Below are 22,492 nucleotides of genomic sequence, written 5' to 3'. Positions count from 1 at the left end.
AACTCTCTGCCTTTCTCACCATTGACTCAGCCTTAGTAGTTCTGCTTATTCTTAGCCAGAGAGGGGACTGAAGTAGTCAGACAGGGCAAAGCCAGTGCTCAATGACTGCTATGGGGGCACTGCTCTCCGCTCCCCACCTCTGGTCCTGCCCTTTGCTGACCACCTAGAGTCCTCGCTTCGCCAGAGCTCTCCCAGTGTTGATGCTGGCCTGGATGCTGTGCATCTGGAGGCTCTTTCATGGAAGGAGCGGTGTTGGAAAAGTGGAAAAAGAGTCCAGCGAGGAGCTAGAAGGAGAAAAGGAGAGTGAGGGCGAGTGGGTGTGGATATGCGTGTCTGTGAGTGCCTGCCTGCCCCTTTCCGAGCCTGCTGTCTCTTCTGTATATGCATGTTTCTGTCTCCCAGAGAAGCTGTGTTCAGCCAGACAGACAGAAAGGGATCCCAGACTTGGGATCTATGAATGAGAGCCTCAGACCCTGAAGTTGCTCCCAGCGAGATGCACCAGGCCCCATGGCAAGAGCAAAAAGGCAGCAGCAAGATGCTGATGGCCTGAGAGGTGTCAACGTCAGAGGTGCCAGCATGAGGAGGATGGCCTCCTCTCCCAGCAGGGGGCATGCTGCAGCCCCTGAAGACCACCAGGCACAACCCTGATCAGAAACCAGTGTGATTTCCTTGCCATTACCCTGTGAGGCCTGGAAAGAGAGGAGTCTATCTGAAGAGGAGCCCCTCAGGCCACCAAGCTGCCTGGGTGCCCATCCCCAGATCATGCTGCCCCAGCTGGGGCCCTACCCTGCCCCCAGGTTCCTGGCACCATGTGCCTTGCAGGAACAGGCCTCCACATTTACCCTCCTGCCTTTGGACTGAGTTTCCCCTCCATCTTCCCCGTATTCTTGAGGACTCTGACACTTGGCAGAAACCAGGATCTGTTGGGCTGGGCAGTCAGGTTCTTTCTCCAGCCTCCTCTCCTGTGAGCATTTCAAGCTGGCGAGGCGCTCTGAGCCAGCCCATCTGATCATGGCCGGCCCCTGCCCTGAGGCTGGCAGCATCCCAGGCGTGTGGCTGTAGGAGAGGTCTGTAGCCCTTGCTCACTGCTGTGTTCTTGCACCCTGCAGAGATCCAGAAGCTGGTGCTGGAGGGCCGTGTGGGCGAGGCCATCGAGACCACCCAGCGCTTCTACCCAGGGCTGCTGGAGCACAACCCCAACCTCCTCTTCATGCTCAAGTAAGTCTTGGGCATGACCCCAGCTCCCCCAGAGTCCAGCCCCTTTCAGCTGGTGGTGGGAACGTCAGCCTGGACCACAACCAGAGCATTATTGCTCCGCTCCCTCCGCAGGTGCCGGCAGTTTGTGGAGATGGTGAATGGGACGGACAGTGAGGTCCGCAGCTTGAGCTCCCGAAGCCCCAAGTCCCAGGACAGCTACCCTGGCTCCCCCAGCCTCAGCCCCCGACATGGCCCCACTAGTTCCCACATGCACAACACAGGTCAGCCACTCTCCAGAGGGCTCTGGGAAGAACTGGTGTGGAGGAGAGAGGCCACCCCACATACCCTTTCCTGGGCTGGGCTCCGGGCTCGCTGCTGGATTTGGGAGAAGGGAAATGGGACCACTGTGGTTACTCTTGGGGCTCCACTTGAGGGCAAGCTGCCCCTCCTCTTCTGACTGTCCCCCTGGCTTCTAGGAGCAGACAGTCCCAGCTGTAGCAATGGCGTCGTGTCCACCAAGAGCAAACAGAACCACAGTAAATACCCTGCACCCAGCTCCTCATCCTCGTCCTCCTCCTCCTCGTCCTCCTCTTCCCCATCCTCCGTCAATTACTCCGAGTCCAACTCAACAGACTCCACCAAGTCCCAGCCCCACAGCAGTACCAGTAACCAGGAGACCAGGTGCCTGCCTTGCTCTGCTTCCTCCTCTGCCTTCTGCCCCATGCCAGCTGGGCCCATTGCAGTCTATCCTTTGAGTGCCCTGCCCTTCACCCCCAGCCTCCATCTCAGGTCTGTGCCTGGAGTCCTAGCTTTTGGCCCACTGGGCCAGATGTCAGCTCTGGCTTCTGGTCCTCCCCACGATTTAGCTGCACTTTCCTTGGCCTGGGCTTTCTCCAGAGGCTCCAGTGATACCAGGCTGAGGATGTGGTCTCCTCCAAAGAGGCCGGGCCTGTGAGAACCCTCAGGGTCCATCATGAGGGAGCTTTCCCTGGCTCTGGCTTTATAGACAGCCAGGTTGGGCAGGCAGGGGAAGCTAAGCTGCAGGCTAGAGCTCTAGGTGGCTCTCAGCATCCCCAGATACACCTCAAGGCTGACCTGGGTTTGGCTCCCAACCAAGGCCACAGAGATGCCCATGGGGGCCATGGGGCCCAGTCAGTAGGTTGGGGAATATGTAGAAGAGGTGTGTGAACTCAGAGGAGGGCCAGGGACGGGAAAATCACAGAGGCAGCACTGGGACAAGGGTGGGAATCAGGTGACAGGCCTCTGAGGATAGCTGGTGTCACAGTAGGGGTCAAGTGCTGAAGACTTGGAAGCCTGAGCTGTCCTTTCATGTTCCTGGGGGGTCCTCGGTTTACCCACAGCAACCCATGGCTATAGCCTGAAAGGAGGCCCAACCAGGCAGCTCCAACCACACCCCCTGGGCCAACTCCCACCTCAACCCTTCCCCACAGTGACAGTGAGATGGAGATGGAGGCAGAGCACTACCCCAATGGTGTGCTAGGAAGCATGTCCACGCGCATTGTTAACGGTGCCTACAAGCATGAGGACCTGCAGACGGATGAGTCCAGCATGGGTGAGAGCCACGGCCTGGTGTGCTATTCTTTGAGGGCAGTGTGCAGTCTGGGTGCCCTCTTCCCCTGAGAGGAGCTGGGCTAGGCAGGCTTTGGCATCTTGATAAGCTCCAGCCAGACCTTGTCCACTGCCTCCTTAGCCAATTGTGGATGGGTCCTTGAGGTGGCTCCAAATGTACGAAGGCCCTGGCCTGTGCCAAGACCACCTGTGTTTGAGGCTAGAGTGTGTTCGAGAGCGTGGCCACCCTAATGAGCACCCTGCGTCTGTGCGGGCTGGGAAGAGGGACAGCTTCCAAGTCCTCCCTGAACCCTAGACTGTGTGCCAGGTGGACGAAGAGAAGAATGCCTCAACTGTAGCTGCCTTACCTGTACCTCCCAGTCCTTCCTGCCCCACCCCAGTCCTGCCCTTCCCTCCTCACCTCTCCTAATGTATTCTTCACTGCGTTCTGGATGCAGATGACGGGCATCCTCGGCGGCAGCTCTGTGGGGGCAACCAGGCTGCCACAGAAAGGATCATTCTGTTTGGCCGTGAGTTGCAGGCTTTGAGTGAGCAGTTGGGCCGGGAGTACGGCAAGAATTTGGCCCACACAGAGATGTTGCAGGTACAGGATGAGCCAGACCTCATGCAGAGCAGGCCCCATTTGGTGTTGGGGGCAGGGTGGCTCTGGGAGAGTCCAGGGGGCAGCAGGAAAGAGTGGGCTCCAGCCAGGTCTGCAGAGGGAAGTGGGGCATCTGGGCCCACTGGACATGCGTGTCCAGGCTCTGGGGAGAGTATAGCCCTGCTCGACCCTACACCCCACATTCCAGGCTGGGCATCATGCAGGGCCCTGTCTCTGGAGCCATGGGTAGCAGGGCGGGCTATGGTGTGTGCCACAGTCCTCTCAAGAATGCCCTGTTCTATAGGATGCCTTCAGCCTGCTGGCATACTCAGACCCCTGGAGCTGCCCAGTAGGCCAGCAGCTTGACCCCATCCAGAGGGAACCTGTGTGTGCTGCCCTCAACAGCGCCATTTTAGGTGAGTGAATCTATTTTTTATTATTATTAGAGACAGAATCTGCTCTGTAGCCCAAGCTGGAGTGCAGTGGCACAATCTTGGCTCACCGCAATCTCCACCTCCGCCTCCCGGGTTTAAGCGATTTTCGTGCCTCAGCCTCCTGAGTCGCTGGGACTAAGGTGCATGCCACCATGCCTGGCTAGTTGTATTTTTTGTAGAGATGGGGTTTTGCCATGTTGGCCAGGTTGGTCTTGAACTCCTGGCGTCAGGTGATCCGCCTGCTTCAGCCCACCAAAGTGCTGGGATTACAGGTGTGAGCCACCATGCCTGGCCTAGGTGAGTGGATCTAACAAAAACAAAAGCTGGCCCATGGCTACCTGGGTGGTTCCCACCCCCAACTCCAACTGGCCCCAGTAAGAGCTGTTTGTCCACACTGGGGCAGCAGGCTCTGCATAGGCCCTCTGTGGTGACTCAGGACTCCTGGGCTCCCATGGCTGAACCTAAACCCTGACCTCCATCTGCCCAGCTGAGTTCATGATGGGTCCTAGGCCATGGCGGTGGGCCCAGGCCAGCCCAGTGCTCTACACTGGGCTAAGGACCTCAGGTTCCTGGCATGACCTCAGGGCCATGGTCTGGTGGCTGGGACATACTTACACAGAGGTACTGAACACACTGTTCCAAGAGAATCTGTCTACTGCCCCCTCTTTCCACTCCCAAGGGAACTTTGACCTGGGCCCAAACCCTGGGCAGGGCAGTGACCAGGCCTTTTCTTTCCTCCACAGAGTCCCAGAACCTGCCAAAGCAGCCCCCTCTGATGCTCGCCCTGGGCCAGGCATCTGAGTGTCTCCGGCTCATGGCCCGAGCAGGCCTGGGTTCTTGCTCCTTTGCCAGAGTCGACGACTACTTGCACTAGCTGACCGTGCTGGCTGGCTCCGGCTGGCCCTCCGCTGGCCCCAGGGCTGGAGCTGCCCTGCCCTCCGTAGGCACCTGGTGCAGGGACTGGGAAGCCATGGACAGAGTCCACTCCTCCTGCCTGGCCTTTTCCCCTCTCCCTTTCCTTCCTTCCTTCCTCTCTCTGCCCACCACCCCCTCAGTCTCTCTCTCTCCCCTTCACGTGCAGCGGCCTGTGACACAGTATTGGCTGGTTACTCTCATGTAGCGCCTTCTATTTTGAAAGGGGGGGGTTTGTTTTGAGGAGGGGTTGGGGTTTTTAAATTTTTTTTCTCCTGACTGAGCCACCAGTATTTATCTCTGGAGAGTTTGTGCTGAGCTGGTTTCTGCTAATTTAGTGATGAAGCCTATCCAAGTTGGTGATAGCTTATTATTTTCATAAATAAAAAACAAATGAGATTTTATATATATATATATAAATATATATATATTAAAAAAAAGACAGTATTTATCGTAGCATTAGTGGTCCAGCACCTCTTGGGTGAGGCTGTCCAGGCACCATGTTTTCTTTGAGTCCAACTCATTAAAAAAGAATCATCTCTGTCACCTCAGCCAAGTGATTTATTTTTTGCTCCCCCTTTTTTGAGTCACAGGCCGAGCTGCAGCCTAGGAAACCCAAATAGGGTTTGGTGGGCCACTTAGTGGGCATGGTTATGTTGGTTTATAGCACCCCAAGAACTGTGGGTCCCTAGGCCCCTGAGAGCTGGACAGAGCAGAGAACTACAGGGCCAAGGGTCCAGAGAAGTGATAACTTGACCCAGGGCCACACAGCAGAGGTAGAGGGTCCTTGGCCAGCACACTATCTACCACTCTACCCCACCTCCCACTGCTTGCCTTGCTCCCCTTTCCTCCCTTTTCAATACCTTACCTTCCCTTGTTGTTAAGATGGCCAAATAATACATTTACTCTAAATTGATTGCCTGGAAACTACCTGCCTTCGTCCTGAGAGCTTCTGTGTGTCAGGCTGCCAGAAAGAAGACTCCATCCCAGGACAGAGGCCCTTGAGTACAGGGGCTGCTTTCTTCCTGCCTGGATCTTCACCATCTCTGCACAGCTCTGAGAGAATGGATGCTTTCTGTTGAGAAACCAGTACCTTGTGGAGGCAGGTTCTTGGGCTGCTACTCCAGGGAGCGTTTGGAATCCTTGATCCCCTAGGCCAGACTTCACTGCCACTGTACCAGACAGCTCCCTGCAGCTGGACCCTAGCCAGTCTTAGGAAAGACTGTTGGGAGTATTTGCTGGCCAGAGGATAGGACTCCATCAGCTTTACAGATGTCCCACCAGCTGTTTCAGATAGATCCTTACAGCTGGCGGAGTAAAAATGGTCCCGCTACCATTGGGGAATCAGAAAAGGAAAGGCTGAGATGGTTGCCAGGACTTGGGGTGGCCCATCTGTGGAGAGGACTGGCTGCCCTGGAGGAGGAAAGGGAGGAAGCCTACACAGAGGAGCACCAGGACGGGCTGGAATTATCATACGTGCTTCACAGTGTGAGGGGAGTGCAGAAGCCGCCCATGCAAAGAGTAGGGTCAGCCATGGCAAGGCCAGAAGTTGAACTTTCAGTCCCTGCCTGAATCTGGGCTGTGCAAGCTCCTGCTCCATATTGGTGGACATGGGAATGGTTGGTGTGGCCTGAGATACTCATTGCTCACCAGGCCTCACTGGGCCCACAGCTGGGCAACAAGAAAAATGATTGAATTGGACCAACTGCTGGTGATGGGGCCAGGGCCCTGGGCCCTGTGCTCTCAGAATTCTGCCTTGGGAAATGATCCTATAGCTGCTGCTTTTTCTTGGTCCTTGGGGCTGGCAGGCCCATAGACCATGGCCTGTTAGGAGGTGTCCTGTCCGTAAAGGAAATTCATCTCTTGTGACAGCCTGGGGCTACCTAGCTCCCAAACCCAGAGGTTGGAAATATCAGGCTGTTAAAATGATCACAGCCTAGCGGGATTGGGAATTGAAACCACAGGCTTTTGCAGTTGGAATGGGGTTCAGTGAACATCTCCCCCATTCCTCTCCTGCTACAGATAAGGAAACAGACCCAGGAGATTAAGTGACTTGGCTAAAGTCACACAGCAAATTAGTAGCCGAGCTGAGACTATCCCTTATCCCTGTGGGTTGGGCAACACTGTTTATTTAGTCCTGAAACTGAATGGCAGATAAGCCCCATGAGGGGTTAGGCTGATGTGCCCTCCAGCAGTATGTGAGAAGCTGCTACCTTCAGGGTTGTGTCAGGGATGAGGATGGGTGCCTGAGCTTAGGTTGTGGAGTGGCTGAGAGGGCCCAGGAGGGCTCGGGACAGCTGTGTGCTGCATGGGGTTGGGTGTCTGCCTGGCTTGCACTCGGTACCCATGGCCACCTCCCCATTTTCTGTGCCTTATCTCACTGTTTCAGCTGAGTCCAAGTTGTTTACTCTGTTCCTCTCCAGAGGGGCTCTCTGTCCCAGTTGGGCAGCTCACCTTTGGGACATAAGCCTTTGCCCCACAAGCTGTGGAGAGGGCCAAAACCAAGCTGCTTGAGCCCACTCTCTTGCTGAGAGTCCAGGCCTGCCTGCCAGCCGGAGGTGCCCCTTATGCACATCCAGTCCTACCAGCCTGCTTCCAGGAGCCTGGAGTGGGAAAGGCACCTGGGGGAGCCCTGGTGAAGGGCTGGACCTGACTCGTGGCGGCAGGAGGAAGACCTGGCTTTCTTGGTTTGTCCAGCTCTGGGGAGCAGCCTTCCCTACTCACTTTCCCCTTGTGGCACCAAATGGTCACTCCTTCCAGAGCAAAAACTGGCACTCATAGCAAGCCAGAACCCCCATTCCCATCCACATGGGTCTGTGGCTGGGTGCAGGCCATGAAAACGGACACCACGAGACAGAAGTGGGGACTGCCTGGCCACCCAGCGCCTTCCCACTCCTTAAGCAAGCACAAAGAAGATAAGGCAGAGAACTGTCAGAGCTGAAAGTTCCTTTGGTTGCTCACAACTCAGGTATGCACCCGTGTGGCAGCCAGGCAGTGGAGCCCTACTAGACTGCCAGTCTCATGCACCCAGACCTGTGGCCAGACTGTGGCCTCTGGCTGCCTCAGGCACTTGCCTCTTTGCATCGGGTTTTCCTCCATTAGTAACTACAGCTGAAACAGACATCCTCCACATTGTGCACACTGGTTTTGCCTTTGTCCTCGAGAGTTGATACTTGGCATTAGCATGAAACTTGTGGGTGTGGGAGGATGGAGAGAGAACTCTAACACAAAACATCTTATTAAAATTGTACTTGAGAGATTAAAAAAAAAAAAAACTCCTGTTGTATTTTGACAGAATTATTTTTATTAAAATACACATCCATGAGCAGTCATGTGTGTCTGGTCTCTGTTTTGAGTCTTACTGAGGTTGGCACCCCTTCTGTGACACATCCTGTCCTAAAGGATTTGGGCCCTTCCCAGCCTCTCAAGTGCCCAGGCCCTTAGGTGCCTTCCTCAAGGACCCTTGAAACTGTATTTGTAAGACCCCAAAGAGGACAGGTACTTAAACCTCAGTTCTCTCTTGAAACGGCTTTCATCTTAGACAAAGAAAAAGTAGCAAATTCACCTAAAGAGCCCTGGAGCAGTGACTCACGCCAATAATCTTAGCACGTTGGGAGGCTGAGGCAGGTGGATCCCTTGAGCTCAGGAGTTCGAGAACAGCCTGGGCAACATGGCGAAACCCTGTCTCTACAAAAAAGACAAAAATTGGCCAGGTGCAGTGGCTCACGCCTGTAATCCAAGCACTTTGGGAGGCCGAGGTGGGTGGATCACGAGTTCAGGAGATGAGACCATCCTGGCTAACATGGTGAAACCCCGTCTCTACTAAAAATACAAAAAATTAGCTGGGTGTGGTGGCAGGTGCCTGTAGTCCCAGTTACTTGGGAGGCTGAGGCAGGAGAATGGTGTGAACCCGGGACGCGGAGCTTGCAGTGAGCGGAAGTCATACCACTGCACTCCAGCCTGGGTCAAGGCTGCAGTCAGCTGAGATCGTACCACTGCACTCCAGCCTGGGTGACAGAGTGAGACTCTGTCTCAAAAAAAAAATTCAACTAAATAAAGGTGGGCCACAGGAACCTCTCCCAACAAAAATAAGATATTAAGAATACATTCCAGAGCCAGGCGCAGCGGCTCACACCTGTAATCTCAGCACTTTGGGAGGTCGAGGCGAGCAGATCACCTGAGGTCAGGAGTTTGAGACCAGCCTAGCCAACATGGTGAAACCCCGTCTCTACTAAAAGTACACAAATTAGCTGGGTGTGGTGGCGGGCTCCTGTAATCCCAGCTACTAGGGAGGCTGAGGCAGGAGAATTGCTTGAACCTGAGAGGCAAAGGTTTCAGTGAGCCAAGATCGCACCACTGCACTCCACCCTGGGTGACGAGCAAAACTCCATCTCAAACAACAACAACAACAAAACATTCCAGGGCCAGGTGCAGTGGCTCATGCCTGTAATCCCAGCACTTTGGGAGACCAAGGCAGGAGGATCGCTTGACCCCAGGAATTCGAGGCCAATCTGGGCAACATAGCGAGACCCTGTCTCTACAAAAAATGGAAAAAATTAGACATGTTGGTGTGTGCCTGTGGCCCCAGCTTCTCAGGAGGCTGAGGCTGGAGGATTGCTTGAGCCTGGGTGGTTGAGGTTGCAGTGAGCCATGATCGAGCCACTGTACTCCAGCCTGGATGACAGAGCAAGGCCCTGTCTGAAAAAAAAAAAAAAAAAAAAAAATCTAAATATTATTCTCCTCAAATATTGCACAGTCAGAAAGTTTTCTGAGCATACCTCTTTTGAGAGTTGTTGTTTTTGGGGTAGTTTTTTTTGAGACAAAATCTTGCTCTGTCTCCCAGGCTGGAGTGCAGTGGCATGATTATGGCTCACTGCTACCTCAACCTCCCAGGCTCATGCGATCCTCCCACCTCTGCCTCCCAAGTTGCTAAAACTACAGGTATGTGTCCCCATGCCTGGCTAAGTTTTGTATATTTTATAGAGAAGTTTCACCATGTTGGCCAGGCTGGTCTCAAACTCCTGGTCTCAAGCAATCCTCCTGCCTTGGCCTCCCAAAGTACCAGGATAATGGGCGTGAGCCATGGCACCCAGCCTGACGGGTATTGAAATTAGCTTCCTGTCTCTTGTCTGAGGAGCAAGAGCTTGTGTTCAAAATCCTTGCATCGACAGCCCTGTTTACTGTGTTAACATGGAAAGTTAACCTCTTCCTCCCAGACTGTTTCCCCATCCTTAAAACATGGTAAATCCTTCTGCCCCGTGGAGGTAGGGGATTATGGCAGATATACAGCAGCGCTTGGCACACAGGGACACACACAGTACACATGAGCATCCTTCCTCCATGAGGATGCCCACTGGTGTGACTGGCCCACTCCTGCCTCCCCTGTCCCCAAGGCACCAGGGTTTTATGCAGAGGAGGGATATGGTAGATCATGCTGGTGTCCGCCTGGAGGTGGTACTGGAGACAAATGGGAGCAAAAGAACCCAGGCAGGAGGCTGCAAAGAGGGCAGGTTTGAGAAATATTTAGGAGAGAAATGGAGGTACAACAAGATGAATAACAATGTGAGGGAAACAGGAGAAGCAAGAGACAAGGCAAATGCAGACTTTGGTTGGGGGTGACAGGATGGATAATAGTACCACAAAATAACACAGATAACAGAAGGGGGCAGGCAGTGATTAAAAGTCACTGGAATTGGGAGGTTTGCCAAAGGAAAAGGGTTCTTCTGTGGTCTGGTAAATTAGGAAAACTGTCTTACAGATGTTCACAGTGATTGCCACCAGCTAATTAAAAGCTCACAATCCTGTGCTGAAATGTGTTGTTTAACCCTGCACTTTCCAAACTTACATTACTAGACTGTGTCACTCAACAGAATCTTATAGGACTATTACTCTATAGAATGCTCTTAGGGGCTGGGTGCAGTGGCTCACGCCTGTAATCCCAGCACTTTGGGAGGCCGAGGCGGGTGGATCACGAGGTCAGGAGATCCAGACCACGGTGAAACCCCATCTCTACTAAAAATCCAAAAAAAAAAAAAAAAAAATATTACCCAGGTGTGCTGGCGGGCGCCTGTAGTCCCAGCTACTCGGGAGGCTGAGGCAGGAGAATGGCGTGAACTCGGGAGGCGGAGCTTGCAGTGAGCCGAGATGACACCACTGCACTCCAGCCTTGGTGACACAGTGAGACTCCATCTTAAAAAAAAAAAAAAAAAAAAGAATGCTCTTAGGGAAGAGGTAGCATAGAGGGGAAAATGTGGGTTTTACATTAAGCATAAAGTCCTGGTTCTATATAAATAAAGCCAGAGTAGGCTCATTTTCCTCTAGACTAGTGGTTCTCAACTGGGAATGATTTTGCTCCCAGGGAGACACTTGGCAATGTCTGGAGATTTTTTGGTAGTCACAACTGGGCTTGGGGTGCTACTGGCATCTACTGGGTAGAGCCAGGGATGCTGCCAAACATCCTACAATGCAGACAGCTCCCCCCATCCCTGCCCAACAAAGAATTATCAGGTCCAAAATGTCAGTAGTGCCATTGTTGAGAAATCCTACTCAAGAAGAGTGGAACTCTGAACAATGACTAAGAAACAGATCAAACAGGCACATTTTGACTCTGCCTCCCTTCCGCCTGGCTCTTGAGGATCCAGGAGAGAAAGGATAAAACACCATTAGAAGAGGGGGGGTTTAGGGGTTACAACTTCTTATCACTCTGGGAGCCTTCCATGCTCACAGGTGGTAGGAGTCCTGTCTCCTCCGCTCAAAGCAGGGATAGCTCTACTGCTAGTTAGCATATCTCAGTAGGAACTGCCTCACGCTTAGGTCAGCTGACATATTCTGTCATCACAGGCTGCTCTGGAATGATGGCTGGGAGACCATCCTAATGCCAGCTGAGTGGGGATCTTGATACTCAGCAGGAGGGTCAGACAAGCAGGGATGGGGGCTCCCCATGCAGATACAAACCCCAATCACATTTCCTACACAGCCAGTTTTATTCTAAGATCTACTGGCTTCCTTACTCTAGCGGACAGTCTTCTATTTACTTTGGTGGGGCATAGGCTTCAGTAAAGAGGCCAAGGGGACTGAGGTCACAGTCCTGAAGAGCACTGATATTTAAAGAACAATCAAAAAACATCCAGAGGAAGAGGAGCCCAGATAGGCACCTGAGAAAACGGAAAAAAGAGTCACTGGGAGTCAGGAAGCCAGGAAGTCCGACGAGTTCGAGAGAACTGGCCTTCTGCAGATATGTCGTTGCCCAACAAGAAATCGTCTTTCATTCCAGGACCACCGAGGCTAACCACAGCTCCCAAAACCTGGTTCTTGACGCCGGTCAGCGGACCGGAGAGAAGCCAAGCTTAGGAAACCGCTGGCTCCGCCGCCTCCGCCGCCGGAAATGAACTACCTGAGCCTCCTAGCCAGGCTGCTTAAGCTCCGCCCCCAACCTGCGAGCATGCGCAGTTCCCCGCTACGGCCCCTCCCATCGTAGGCCCAACCCCGTTATAGAGCATGCGCAGTCCTTATGCCGTCCCGCCCCTCCCTTTCCAGAGCCCCCCGTTCCTTAGAAACCAGGCGGCGCGTTCCGGGTGGCGGCGCCCTGGACTCCGGGGCCCGCGCATCCCCGCCAGCCTTCCTTAAAGCGGATGGGTGGCCGCCGAGACCCCCCGGGACCCATGGTCTCCAGTGCAGCGCGGAGTGGGCGATGCCAGCGTGCCAGGTGAGAGGCGGCCAGCGGCGGCGGATGAGGGCGAAAGAGGGCATGGCGCGGCCGGGAGCTGGCGGCGACAGGGCCTCCTCCGCGGCCCGGCGCAGGAGGTTGGAGGCGTGGACCCGCAGAGCCGGGGCTGGAGGGGGCTCGTTCCAACTGCCTGCAGGCGGGCGGAGTGAAGGGTCGCCTTGGGGTTCGCCCTTTCCACCGCAGAAATAGGACCCGCAGGCTTGGTGGTAGAATTATAGGATTTGGGATTCTGGAAGAACCTGAGACATAATCCATCCTTTACCAGATGCAAAAACCTAGTCTCCCCTGCCCTGTGCCTAGCCGACCTCCTGCCTGTGTTAGGATGGACGCTTTGTGGATGAGGATGTGTGTGAGGTGTAGAAGCTTGGGACAAAGGGCTCGTGGAGTAGCTAGTTCATCCCCTTTCAGAATGATATGGGACTTTTGGGGATAAATATTTAAGAAACGGGTGTTCAGTTGACAGGTGGAAGAAGGGACACCCCAGAAGGTGCGAGTGACTCTGCCAGCCCCCATATACCCTATGGCCACGTCTCAGTGGCCCTGGCCTACCTTTGTAGCTCTGAAAGGAAGCAGATGGACTTGAGACAAAAGGTGAAGTGAGGTATTCCCATCAAGGCCCTATCACACTTAAAAGGTGAGGGAGGAAGAGTGGACAGGAACATGAGGGCTTGGGAATGATTGTGTGAAGAGTTTATCCTCCAGACTACAGCACGATCTAAAGAACAAGGCAGGGTAGAAGAGTTGAAAGCTGCATTGGATAGGCATCAAGGAAGCTTATTTAACTGTCTTATTTATGTTCATTGTTCCCATAATGTCATCCTGAGGGCAAGAAAGTGGATGCCCTTTTAAATGTCCAAAAAGAACTGGGGCAGGGCACCACCTTTGTGATCTGTGGGGCCCAAAAGCCTCTAAAGGAATAGCCCTTAGTGTGTGGTCCTTAAGTTGAAGGGAACAGCATTTAATTTAGAAAAGGAAGACACTTAAATTTATTGTGATATGGAGCAATATAGAGAAGATGGTTTTCTTTGAGTCGGGGAAGCTAGATTCATTCTTGATAAGGAAACTTACTTCCTTCTGAAAAGCTACACTAGAGAACAAAAGAATTTTAAGGCCATCCATTTTACAGAAATCGTGAAAAAATTAACTGCTTTTGGGATTGGGAGTTTAGAGAACCTGCATGGACCAAGAGAGGAAAATTTTCAACAGACGCTTCTGTTGGTCGATTCCTTATTTCACAGATAAAGATCCTATTGTGAGAGGTTTTCTCTTACCACCTGGTTTTCCCACTTTTGTTATGGAATAATCATTGGTTTGGGTTTGTTTATTTATTTATTTATTGAGACGGAGTCTCTGTCACCCACGCTGGAGTGCAGTGGTGCAGTCTCAGCTCACTGCAACCTCCGTCTCCCAGGTTCAAGCGATTCTCCGGCCTCAGCCTCCCAAGTAGCTGGGACTACAGGCATGTACCACCATGCCCAGCTAATTTTTGTATGTTTAGTAGAGAAGGGGTTTCACATGTTGGCCAGACTGGTCTTGAACTCCTGACCTCAGATGATCTGCCTGCCTCGGCCTCCCAAAGTGCTGAGATTACAGGTGTGAGCCACCACGCCCAGCCCTCATTATTGTTTTTATTTGCTAGGGCAATTGATATCTGATTTCTATAGTAATACTAGAACACATTAGTAGTAGAACTAGCAATTTTTTAAAAAGCCTCTCCTGACCCAAAACTTAAAAATTAGAAGTATGTGATTTTTAAAAGATGGTCCCTGATTCTAATCATCAAAGCTAGTTTGTCCCTCTCTTGATAAAAACAAATTTTCTATTTACATTTGACTTTGCAGCAGGTTTTTCCCCTTGCCCTTATAAGAAGATAGATTGGAAGTATAATAATGTTAACAGGTGAAATCAGTTTAAAGAAGAACGCTTTGGGCCGGGCGCAGTGGCTCATGCCTGTAATCCTAGCACTTTGAGAGGCCGAGGTGGGTGGATCATCTGAGGTCAGGAGTTTGAGACCAGCCTCACCAACATAATGAAACCCCATCTCTACTGAAAATACAAAATTAGCTGGGCATGGTGGTACACGTCTGTAATTCCAGCTACTTGGAAGGCTGAGGCAGGAGAATCGCTTGAACCTGGGAGGCAGAATTCGCAGTGAGCCGATACCGCGCCATTGCACTCCAGCCTGGATGACAAGAGCTAAACTCTGGTTCAAAAAAAAAAAGAAGAAAACTTTGTTTTGGCTTCATAATTTCAGCATCATACCATAACTATGGGTATTGTGACTGTGCTTTTTACTGACTTTTCTTGCACTTGTGGGGTTATTTTGTATAAATACCTCAGGAGATACAATGGAGCATTATCAGAAGCAGATGTAACCTGTGCGGAAAATCAGTACTGTTAACCAAATTCTGTCAGAAAGACTTCATGAAAATCATTGTGTTCTGTGCAGAAACCTTCATTACTTTCAGGTTGACCCAGAGGAAGGTAAGACAAGGAGGCCAAAATCAAGTCAAGGTAAAATGGAAGGGAGCAGTTGCCATCTGTGGAACTAGATGGAGTGTGGGAGAGTGTTTTGAACGTGGGCCCAAATACTTTGAATGAGCTTTGGAGAGGGTACTGCTTAAATATGGCTGTGGTGTGCCCTGTGGATTTGTGTGCGTTTTCTGAACTCCAATCAGAAAAACACTTGTTTTCAGAGAAGAGTAGATTTACAGAGGACTCTCAAAAGTCCTGGTTGCTATGACAGTGAAACCTTTGACAAATAATTACTTAACTTCTATGCCATTTTCTGGAGCAACTGAGGGCAGTTATCATATCTGGCCTGTAATAAAGTAATCAACAGTGTTTGACAGGCCAACTGTGAGGAAACTACCAGATAAACCAGCAATGCTAACAGAAGCTACTTTCACTGAACTGATTTTCTAGTTTTCCCATAAGAGGAGAAATGGAATGGGGATGCAACGTCATCTGATGTTAGAAGTTGAAATGCAGAGGTTGGTGTTCGGAAAACACAAGAATCAGAGAGACCGCTAACTTGGAAATAGGAAAAGTGCCTTTCTGATGCCTGAAAAGTCACTCATGCATTTTTTTTAAAAATGTTTATTCATTTTTGAGACGGGTCTTGCTCTGTCACCAAGGCTGGAATACAGTGGCGTGATCACAGCTCATTGCAGCCTCTGACTCCTGGGCTCAAGTGATCCCCCCACCTCAGCCTCCTGAGTAGCTGGGACCACAGGTGCATGTCACCATAGCCAGCTAATAAAAAAAAGTTTGTCTTTTTTTTTTTTAAGAGATGGGGGTCTCTGTGACAGGGGGTCCAATTCTAGAACAAATCCACAATTGGAATTAGAGTACATCTAGGAAAGAGTGGAGTTGGAGATTTTGCTATTTTTGAGAACTTATATGCAGTTTAGTAATGGAACATTGTCTTTCTTACATTCAAAAGTAGTAGGTTTATATTAGCAAACTTAAAAGTAAACTGAAATTTGGAGTCTAAAAGTCCTTATTGAAAATTTAAATGGCAGGTGTTTTAAAAATTGAGAATGAAAGATACTTGAAAAACTTGGGTTCATGAAAGTTAGAATGATAAGAGATACTGAGAAAAACATGAAAGCAGGAAGACTTCCCTATACTCTAACACCCCCTTATAAGTTAGACATTGGGTCGGGAATGAGCTCACTAAAGTACCTTGTCTTCAAAGACGTAAGAAATGAAAATTTTCTCTCATAGTGATGTGAATAAACACTTAGAAAATATGGATTAGACTTTGGGAGGCTGAGGTGGGCGGATCACGAGATCAGGAGATTGAGACCATCCTGGCTAACACAGTGAAACCCCGTCTCTACTAAAAGTACAAAAAATTAGCTGGGCGTGGTGGCGGACACCTGTAGTCCCAGCTACTCTGGAGGCTGAGGCAGGAGAATGGTGTGAACCTGGAAGGCGGAGCTTGCAGTGAGCCGAGATTGAGCCACTGCACTCCAGCCTGGGTGACAGAGCGAGACTCCGTCTCAAAAAAAAAAAAAAAGAAAATATGGATTAGAGCCAGGCGCAATGGCTCACGCCTGTAATCCCAGCACTTTGGGAGGCCAAGGCGGGTGGATCGCCTGAGGTCGGGAGTTGGAGACCAGCCTGGCCAACATAGTGAAACCCTGTCTCTACTAAAAATACAAAAAATTAGCTGGGTATCCTGGCGGGTCCTTGTGATCCCAGCTACTAGGGAGGCTGAGGCAGGAGAATCGCTTGAACCCAGGAGGCAGAGGTTGCAGTGAGCCAAGATCATGCCGTTGCACTCCAGCCTGGGCAACAAGAGCAAAAGTATGTCTCAAAAAAAAAAAAAAAAGCAAATATGGATTAAACATTAAGAAGGAAAGTTGAATATTTCCACTTTACTTAGTACACTTAAACCCTATCCTTAAGCACTTGTTTGCTAGCTCCTGCTCTTAGAAAGGGAGTTGCAAGTGGTGTTTTTGTCCAAAGTACTGTCATTTCTCAAGGTAGCCGGTGATAAAATGTATATACTGTTTGGGACCCTGGATAGTCTTGAAATTCATGGGAACATAGCTCACGCTCTCTGCCACCTCTCTAAGTCGTTCCCAAGAGCTTCTGTAAAGATTTCTATCAATCCTCTATTTGATCCAAATCCAAGGATTTGGAATGAAGGCTGTGAGAAATGGGAACTGGGTACTTAGTGTGGTCTTCCTTTCTGACCTGGGATAACTGCTTCTCTCAAATTGTCAGCTCTCAATTTCTCATGAGAATAGATAACCCCAAAATAGAACCCAGAACACTTCTACTTGGCTTTGAGATTCTACTGTATCACTTTATAACCTCAAAATCTTCATCATTTACTTTCACAATTGTATTTTACTTAGGATGATAACCTTAGGCAAATCGTGTAATTTCTGGATCATAATTTTTTTTGAGACAGTGTTTCTATCTCCCAGGTTGGAGTGTATTAGCACAATTGTGGCTCACTGCAGTGTCCACCTCCTGGGTTCAAGCGATTCTTGTGCCTCAGCCTCCCGAGTAGCTGGGATTACAGGTGTGCGCCTTCATGCCTGGCTAATTTTTGCATTTTTAGTAGAGATGGGGGTTTTGTCATGTTGGCCAGGCTGATCTTGAATTCCTGGCCTCAGTGATCTGCTCACCTCAACCTCCCAAAGTGCTGGGATTACAGGTGGGAGCGACCCTGACTGGCCACTAGACCATAATTTCTTAACCTGGGAAGCAAAATGAAAATGTCGTAAATGTGTAACAGTAGAGAATGAAAAGCTCGTTCACATGGTCAGTGGCTGTGATATTGTGAAATGTATATTTGGTCTTCTGTCTCTGTTTCCTGGCATGCAATTTCAGTAGGTTGGTGCAAAAGCAGTTGCGGATTTTGCTGCAAAGTAATGGCAAAAACCACGATTGCTTTTGCACCAACCAAATCCCTGAAATCTCCTAAGTGATGGATTTTTGTATGCTAGTGAGTTGGCTGGTGGCTGGCAGCTCCTGGGTAGTTTCAGGCTGAGGACTGGTCACAGGAAACATCAAAGCATTATTAGAGGGTTGTGACTTTCAGCCCCACTCCCCAACCTCTGGGGAGGAGAGCAGGACTGAAGGTTAAGTTGATCATCAATGGCCAGTGGTTTAATCAATCATGCCTAGTTAATGAAGCCTCCATAAACACAGGGAGGGCACGAAAGCGCCAAGCCCCTTCCCCCATACCTTGCCCTATGTACCTTCTTCATCTCTATCCTTTATAATGTTCTTTATAATAAACTAGTAAATAAAAGTACGTTTTCCACAGAGTTCTGTGAGCTGCCCTAGCAGATTAATTGATCTGAAGGAGAGAGTCATAGGATCTCCATTCTGTAGCCCATCAGGCAGAGGCACAGTTGAAATAACCTGGGGCTTTTGATGGCTTTGGAAGTTGGGGAGGGGAAGTCTGTGGGACCGAGCCCTCTACCCGGGGGATCTGATGCGATTCTCCAGGTAGATAACGTCACAATTAAATTGAGGGACACCCAACAGGTGTTGACTGCAGAATTGCTTGCTAGCCTGGTGTATGGGGAGAAACCCCCACACATTGGTCTTCTGTGTTGATCGTTGTGGTGTTAAAGCAGAGGAAAAACAATTTAAGTTTGTCTTTCCGCTTTCACAATGACATATCTATTATATAACCCATAAAACTATTTATGATACCATGAAAAATCCTTATGTCTGGCTGGGTGTGGTGGCTCACGCATGTAATCCCAACACTTTCAGAGGCTGAGGTGGGCGGATCACTTGAGGCCAGGAGTTCAAGACCAGCCTGACCCAGATGGCGAAACCCTGTCTCCACGAAAAAATACAGAAAATTAGCTGGGTGTGGTGGTGCATGCTTGTAGTCCCAGCTACTCAGGAGGCTGAGGCAGGAGAATCACTTGAACCTGGGAGGCAGAGGTTGCAGTGAGCCGAGATTGCATCACTGCACTCTAACCTGGGTGACAGTAAGACTCCATCTCAAAAAGAAAAAAGAAAAATGCTTGTGTCAAAAGAGTAAGTAAAATAACTCAGGATACAAAACTGTGAATACAATATGATCACCAAACAAATGTAAAAAAGTAGCCAAAATAGAACATAAGAAAACACCATAGTTGTCTTAGTATATATTTTATTATTATTATTATTTATTATTTTTGGTTGAATTTCTTTGTAAAAACATTGACCACCATTTAACATGTAGTGGCAGCCAGGCACGGTGGCTCATACCTGTAATCCCAGCACTTTGGGAGGCCAAGACAGGCCAGTCACCTGAGGTCAGGAGTTCAAGACCAGCCTGGCCAACATGGTGAAACCCCATCTCTACTAAAAATACAAAAATTAGCTGGGCGTGGTGGCACCTGCCTGTAGTCCCGGCTACTCAGGAGGCTGAGGCAGGAGAATTGCTTTAACCCAGGAGGCAGAGGCTGCAGTGAGCCGAGATCATGCCACTGCTCTCCAGCTTGGGCAACAGAGCAAGACTCTGTCTCAAAAAATAAATAATAAATAAATAAATATTAGCCAGTGGTGGTGGTGCACACCTGTAATCTCAGCTACTCGGGAGGCTGAAGCAGGAGAATGGCTTGAACCCAGGAAGCAGAGGTTGCAGTGAACTGAGATTGTGCCACTGCACTCCAGCCTGGGCGACACAGTGAGACTCCTTAAAATACAAACATGCAGTGGCAACAAAATGCATCCAATTTACATGCATCAACAAGTTAAATCACAATACATGAACAACACAGATTTCAAACAAACAGTACTGAAATAGCTTGTGTTGCATTTACTACAGTACTTGTACTCCTAATAGAGATGGGTCTATATTTTAAAAAGTAAACCCTCTTAAAAGTTTTTTGCTGGTATAAATGAGGATATAAACTCATCTTCTGAGAGACTTCACCCCCTCTCACTCTATGAAAATTGGTTTGTGAGTGGGGAGAATGATGGCAGGGACTACTAGGTGGCACTGATGTTTCCTTTCCCAGGTGTCAGTGAACCAAACAGTAATGAGGTTACCTGGATAACGAGTGTGTGTGTTTGTGTGTGTGTAATTGAAAGGTGACTATACACGACTGGGCACAGTGGCTCACACCTGTAATCCCAGCACTTTGGGAGGCCGAGGCGGTTGGATCACTTGAGGTCAGGAGTTCGAGATGACCCCGGGCAACATAGTGAAACCCCATCTCTACTAAAACTACAAAAATTAGCCGGGTGTGGTGGTGCATGCCTGTAATCACAGCTTCTTGGGAGGCTGAGGCAGGAAAATCACTTAAACCTAGGAGGCGGAGGTTGCGGTCAGCCGAGATCATGCCACCACACTCCAACCTAGGTGACAGAGCAAGACTCTGTCTCCAAAAAAAAAAAAAAGTGACTATATAGATCTTAAATATTGCTTTCTAAGACTGCTGTTTCTTGTTGACAGGTGGTTTTGACCATTTGGGTTTCTTTAGTGGTGCTTGAGTATATTATAGGATGTTCCATGTGGCTAGTGGTTTTTATGGCAGGGTAGCTCCTCCTAGGAAATGATTCTTTCTGAGAGGCCCTTCTAGGGGTGACTCTGGGAGCACGTGAGATTGTGTAATTATCCTGCAAAGCATCCTCTGATTGTCAGGGAGAAGGGGGATGGAAGAGAGGTCAGTTATACATCCGGTTGCTTTTCAACCTTTTGTATTCATATTCCTGAACTCACATTCAGAAGCTCAGGGGACACAGCTTGTATTTTGGAGCAATGGGGAAGATGATTTAACATAGTATTTCTTATCTGATGTTATTTTCAAAATAAATCACTGTAATTCAATGACTGTTTTAGTTCTCTTAGCCTTGGGCTTGCTCCTGTTCATGGTGGGTTTTTTTGTGTTTGTTTTATTGCTTTTTTTTTTTCCTTTGAGACGGAGTTTCGCTCTTGTTGCCCAGGCTAGAGTGCAGTGGTGCAATCTTGGCTCACCGCAACCTCCGCCTCCCACGTTCAACTGATTCTCCTGTCTCACCCTCCCAAGTAGCTGGGATTACAGGAGCATGCCACCATGCCTGGGTAATTTCTTATTTTTAGTAGAGACGGGGTTTCATCATATTGGTTAGGCTGGTCTTGAACTCCTGACCTCAGGTGATTCACCCGTCTCAGCCTCCCAAAGTCCTGGGATTACAGGCATCAGCCACCACGCCTGGCCTCGTGGTGTTTTTTTTTTTTTTTTGAGACAATCTTGCTCTGTTGCCCAGGCTGGAGTGCAGTGCTGGGATCTTAGCTCACTGCTGCCTCCACCTCCCGGTTTCAAGTGATTCTCATGCCTCAGCCACTGAGATTCGATATTTTACATCTCTCATTTAGCAGCTAGCTGGAAGATTGTTAACTCACTACTCAACATGGTCATGGCCCAGCTGGTAAGCCGTTTTCTGTGTATAAGTAGGTGGTGCTTGTGAAGGGCACTGGACCTTTCCTGTCGCGGGGGAACTACTTAACCTTCCCAGTGACCAGAGACTATGTAACACAGAGTTAGAGAACACCCATCAGGGTTCCTGCACTCTTGAGTACCCTGAAATCCAGAAGGAAGACAGATGGGTGACCCAAAGTGTCTTTTGCTACCATTGAAATAGCAAGCACTTTTCTCAGAAACAGAGCAATCCTATCTATATAGAAGGTAGAAAACACAAGAAAACTTCAGTCAATTAGGTTTGCACATTGAAAAATGTTTAGCATAATTAAATACCCTCTTCTTGGGACCACAGGTAACACCTCTCTAGGGTTGGCTACTTCATGTGCATCGCAGACAAGTGTGCTTTACCTCAGTGATTCAAAGGCAAAGGCAGAGTCTTGGTTTACATGCCTGCCACAGGGAAAGGTCTTTGAACACTCACTATGTTCTTCAGTCACATCAGGCCTTGGTATTTGGCTAAGGGTAGCAAGAAATGGAAACTGTAAGCTCCAGGGACCTGGCCTGTTTGTTTGGATCATGCTTGTATGTCCCAACTCCTGGCATAATGCTTGATTCAGGTGGCATTTAAAAATATTAGGGAATGACTGGGCACAGAGGCTCATGCCTGTTATCCCAGCACTTTGGGAGGCCAGATCACTTGAGGTCAGACGTTCGAGACCATCCTGGCCAACATGGTGAAACCCCGTCTCTACTAAAACTGCAACAGTTAGCCAGGTGTGGTGGTGTGTACCTGTAATCCCAGCTACTCGGGAGGCAGACGCTTGAGAATTGCTTGAACACTGGAGGCAGAGGTTGCAGTAAGCCGAGATGGTGCCACTGCACTCCAGCCTGGGTGACAGAGGGAGACTCCATTTCAAAAAATAAATAGGCCGGGTGCAGTGGCTCACACCTATAATCCCAGCACTTTGGGAGGCCGAGGCGGGTGGATTACTGGAGGTCAGGAGTTCAAGACCAGCCTGGCCAACATGGTGAAACCCTGTCTCTACTAAAACTACAAAATTGTCTAGGCGTAGTGGTGTGCACCTGTAATCCCAGCTACTTGGGAGGCTGAGGCAGAAGAATCGCTTGAACCTGAGAGGCGGAGGTTGCAGTGAGCTGAGATTGTGCCATTGCACTC

General features: G+C 49.8%; 2 protein-coding genes across 2 annotated transcripts in view; both read left to right on the top strand.

The window, feature by feature from the left end:
* RANBP10 (RAN binding protein 10) overlaps positions 1–8,041 on the top strand; it is an 82,775-nt gene extending 74,734 nt beyond the window's left edge. Inside the window, exons 8-14 of the mRNA XM_011996722.1 lie at positions 1,110–1,218; positions 1,330–1,478; positions 1,674–1,878; positions 2,649–2,770; positions 3,225–3,370; positions 3,672–3,783; positions 4,545–8,041. Of these exons, the coding sequence (XP_011852112.1) occupies positions 1,110–1,218; positions 1,330–1,478; positions 1,674–1,878; positions 2,649–2,770; positions 3,225–3,370; positions 3,672–3,783; positions 4,545–4,675 (974 nt within the window). The 3' untranslated portion in view covers positions 4,676–8,041. The remainder of the gene's footprint in view (positions 1–1,109; positions 1,219–1,329; positions 1,479–1,673; positions 1,879–2,648; positions 2,771–3,224; positions 3,371–3,671; positions 3,784–4,544) is intronic.
* Positions 8,042–12,159: 4,118 nt separating this feature from the next.
* Positions 12,160–22,492, top strand: part of GFOD2 (glucose-fructose oxidoreductase domain containing 2) — a 53,013-nt gene continuing 42,680 nt past the window's right edge. The window contains exon 1 of the mRNA XM_011996707.1: positions 12,160–12,418. The gene's annotated coding sequence lies outside the window, so the exon portion shown is untranslated. The remainder of the gene's footprint in view (positions 12,419–22,492) is intronic.

Source organism: Mandrillus leucophaeus, unplaced genomic scaffold, assembly GCF_000951045.1.
Source record: "Mandrillus leucophaeus isolate KB7577 unplaced genomic scaffold, Mleu.le_1.0 Scaffold522, whole genome shotgun sequence".
NCBI lineage: Eukaryota > Metazoa > Chordata > Mammalia > Primates > Cercopithecidae > Mandrillus > Mandrillus leucophaeus.
Note: the sequence above shows the minus strand (reverse complement) of the source record. Positions and strands in the feature narration are given on the sequence as shown.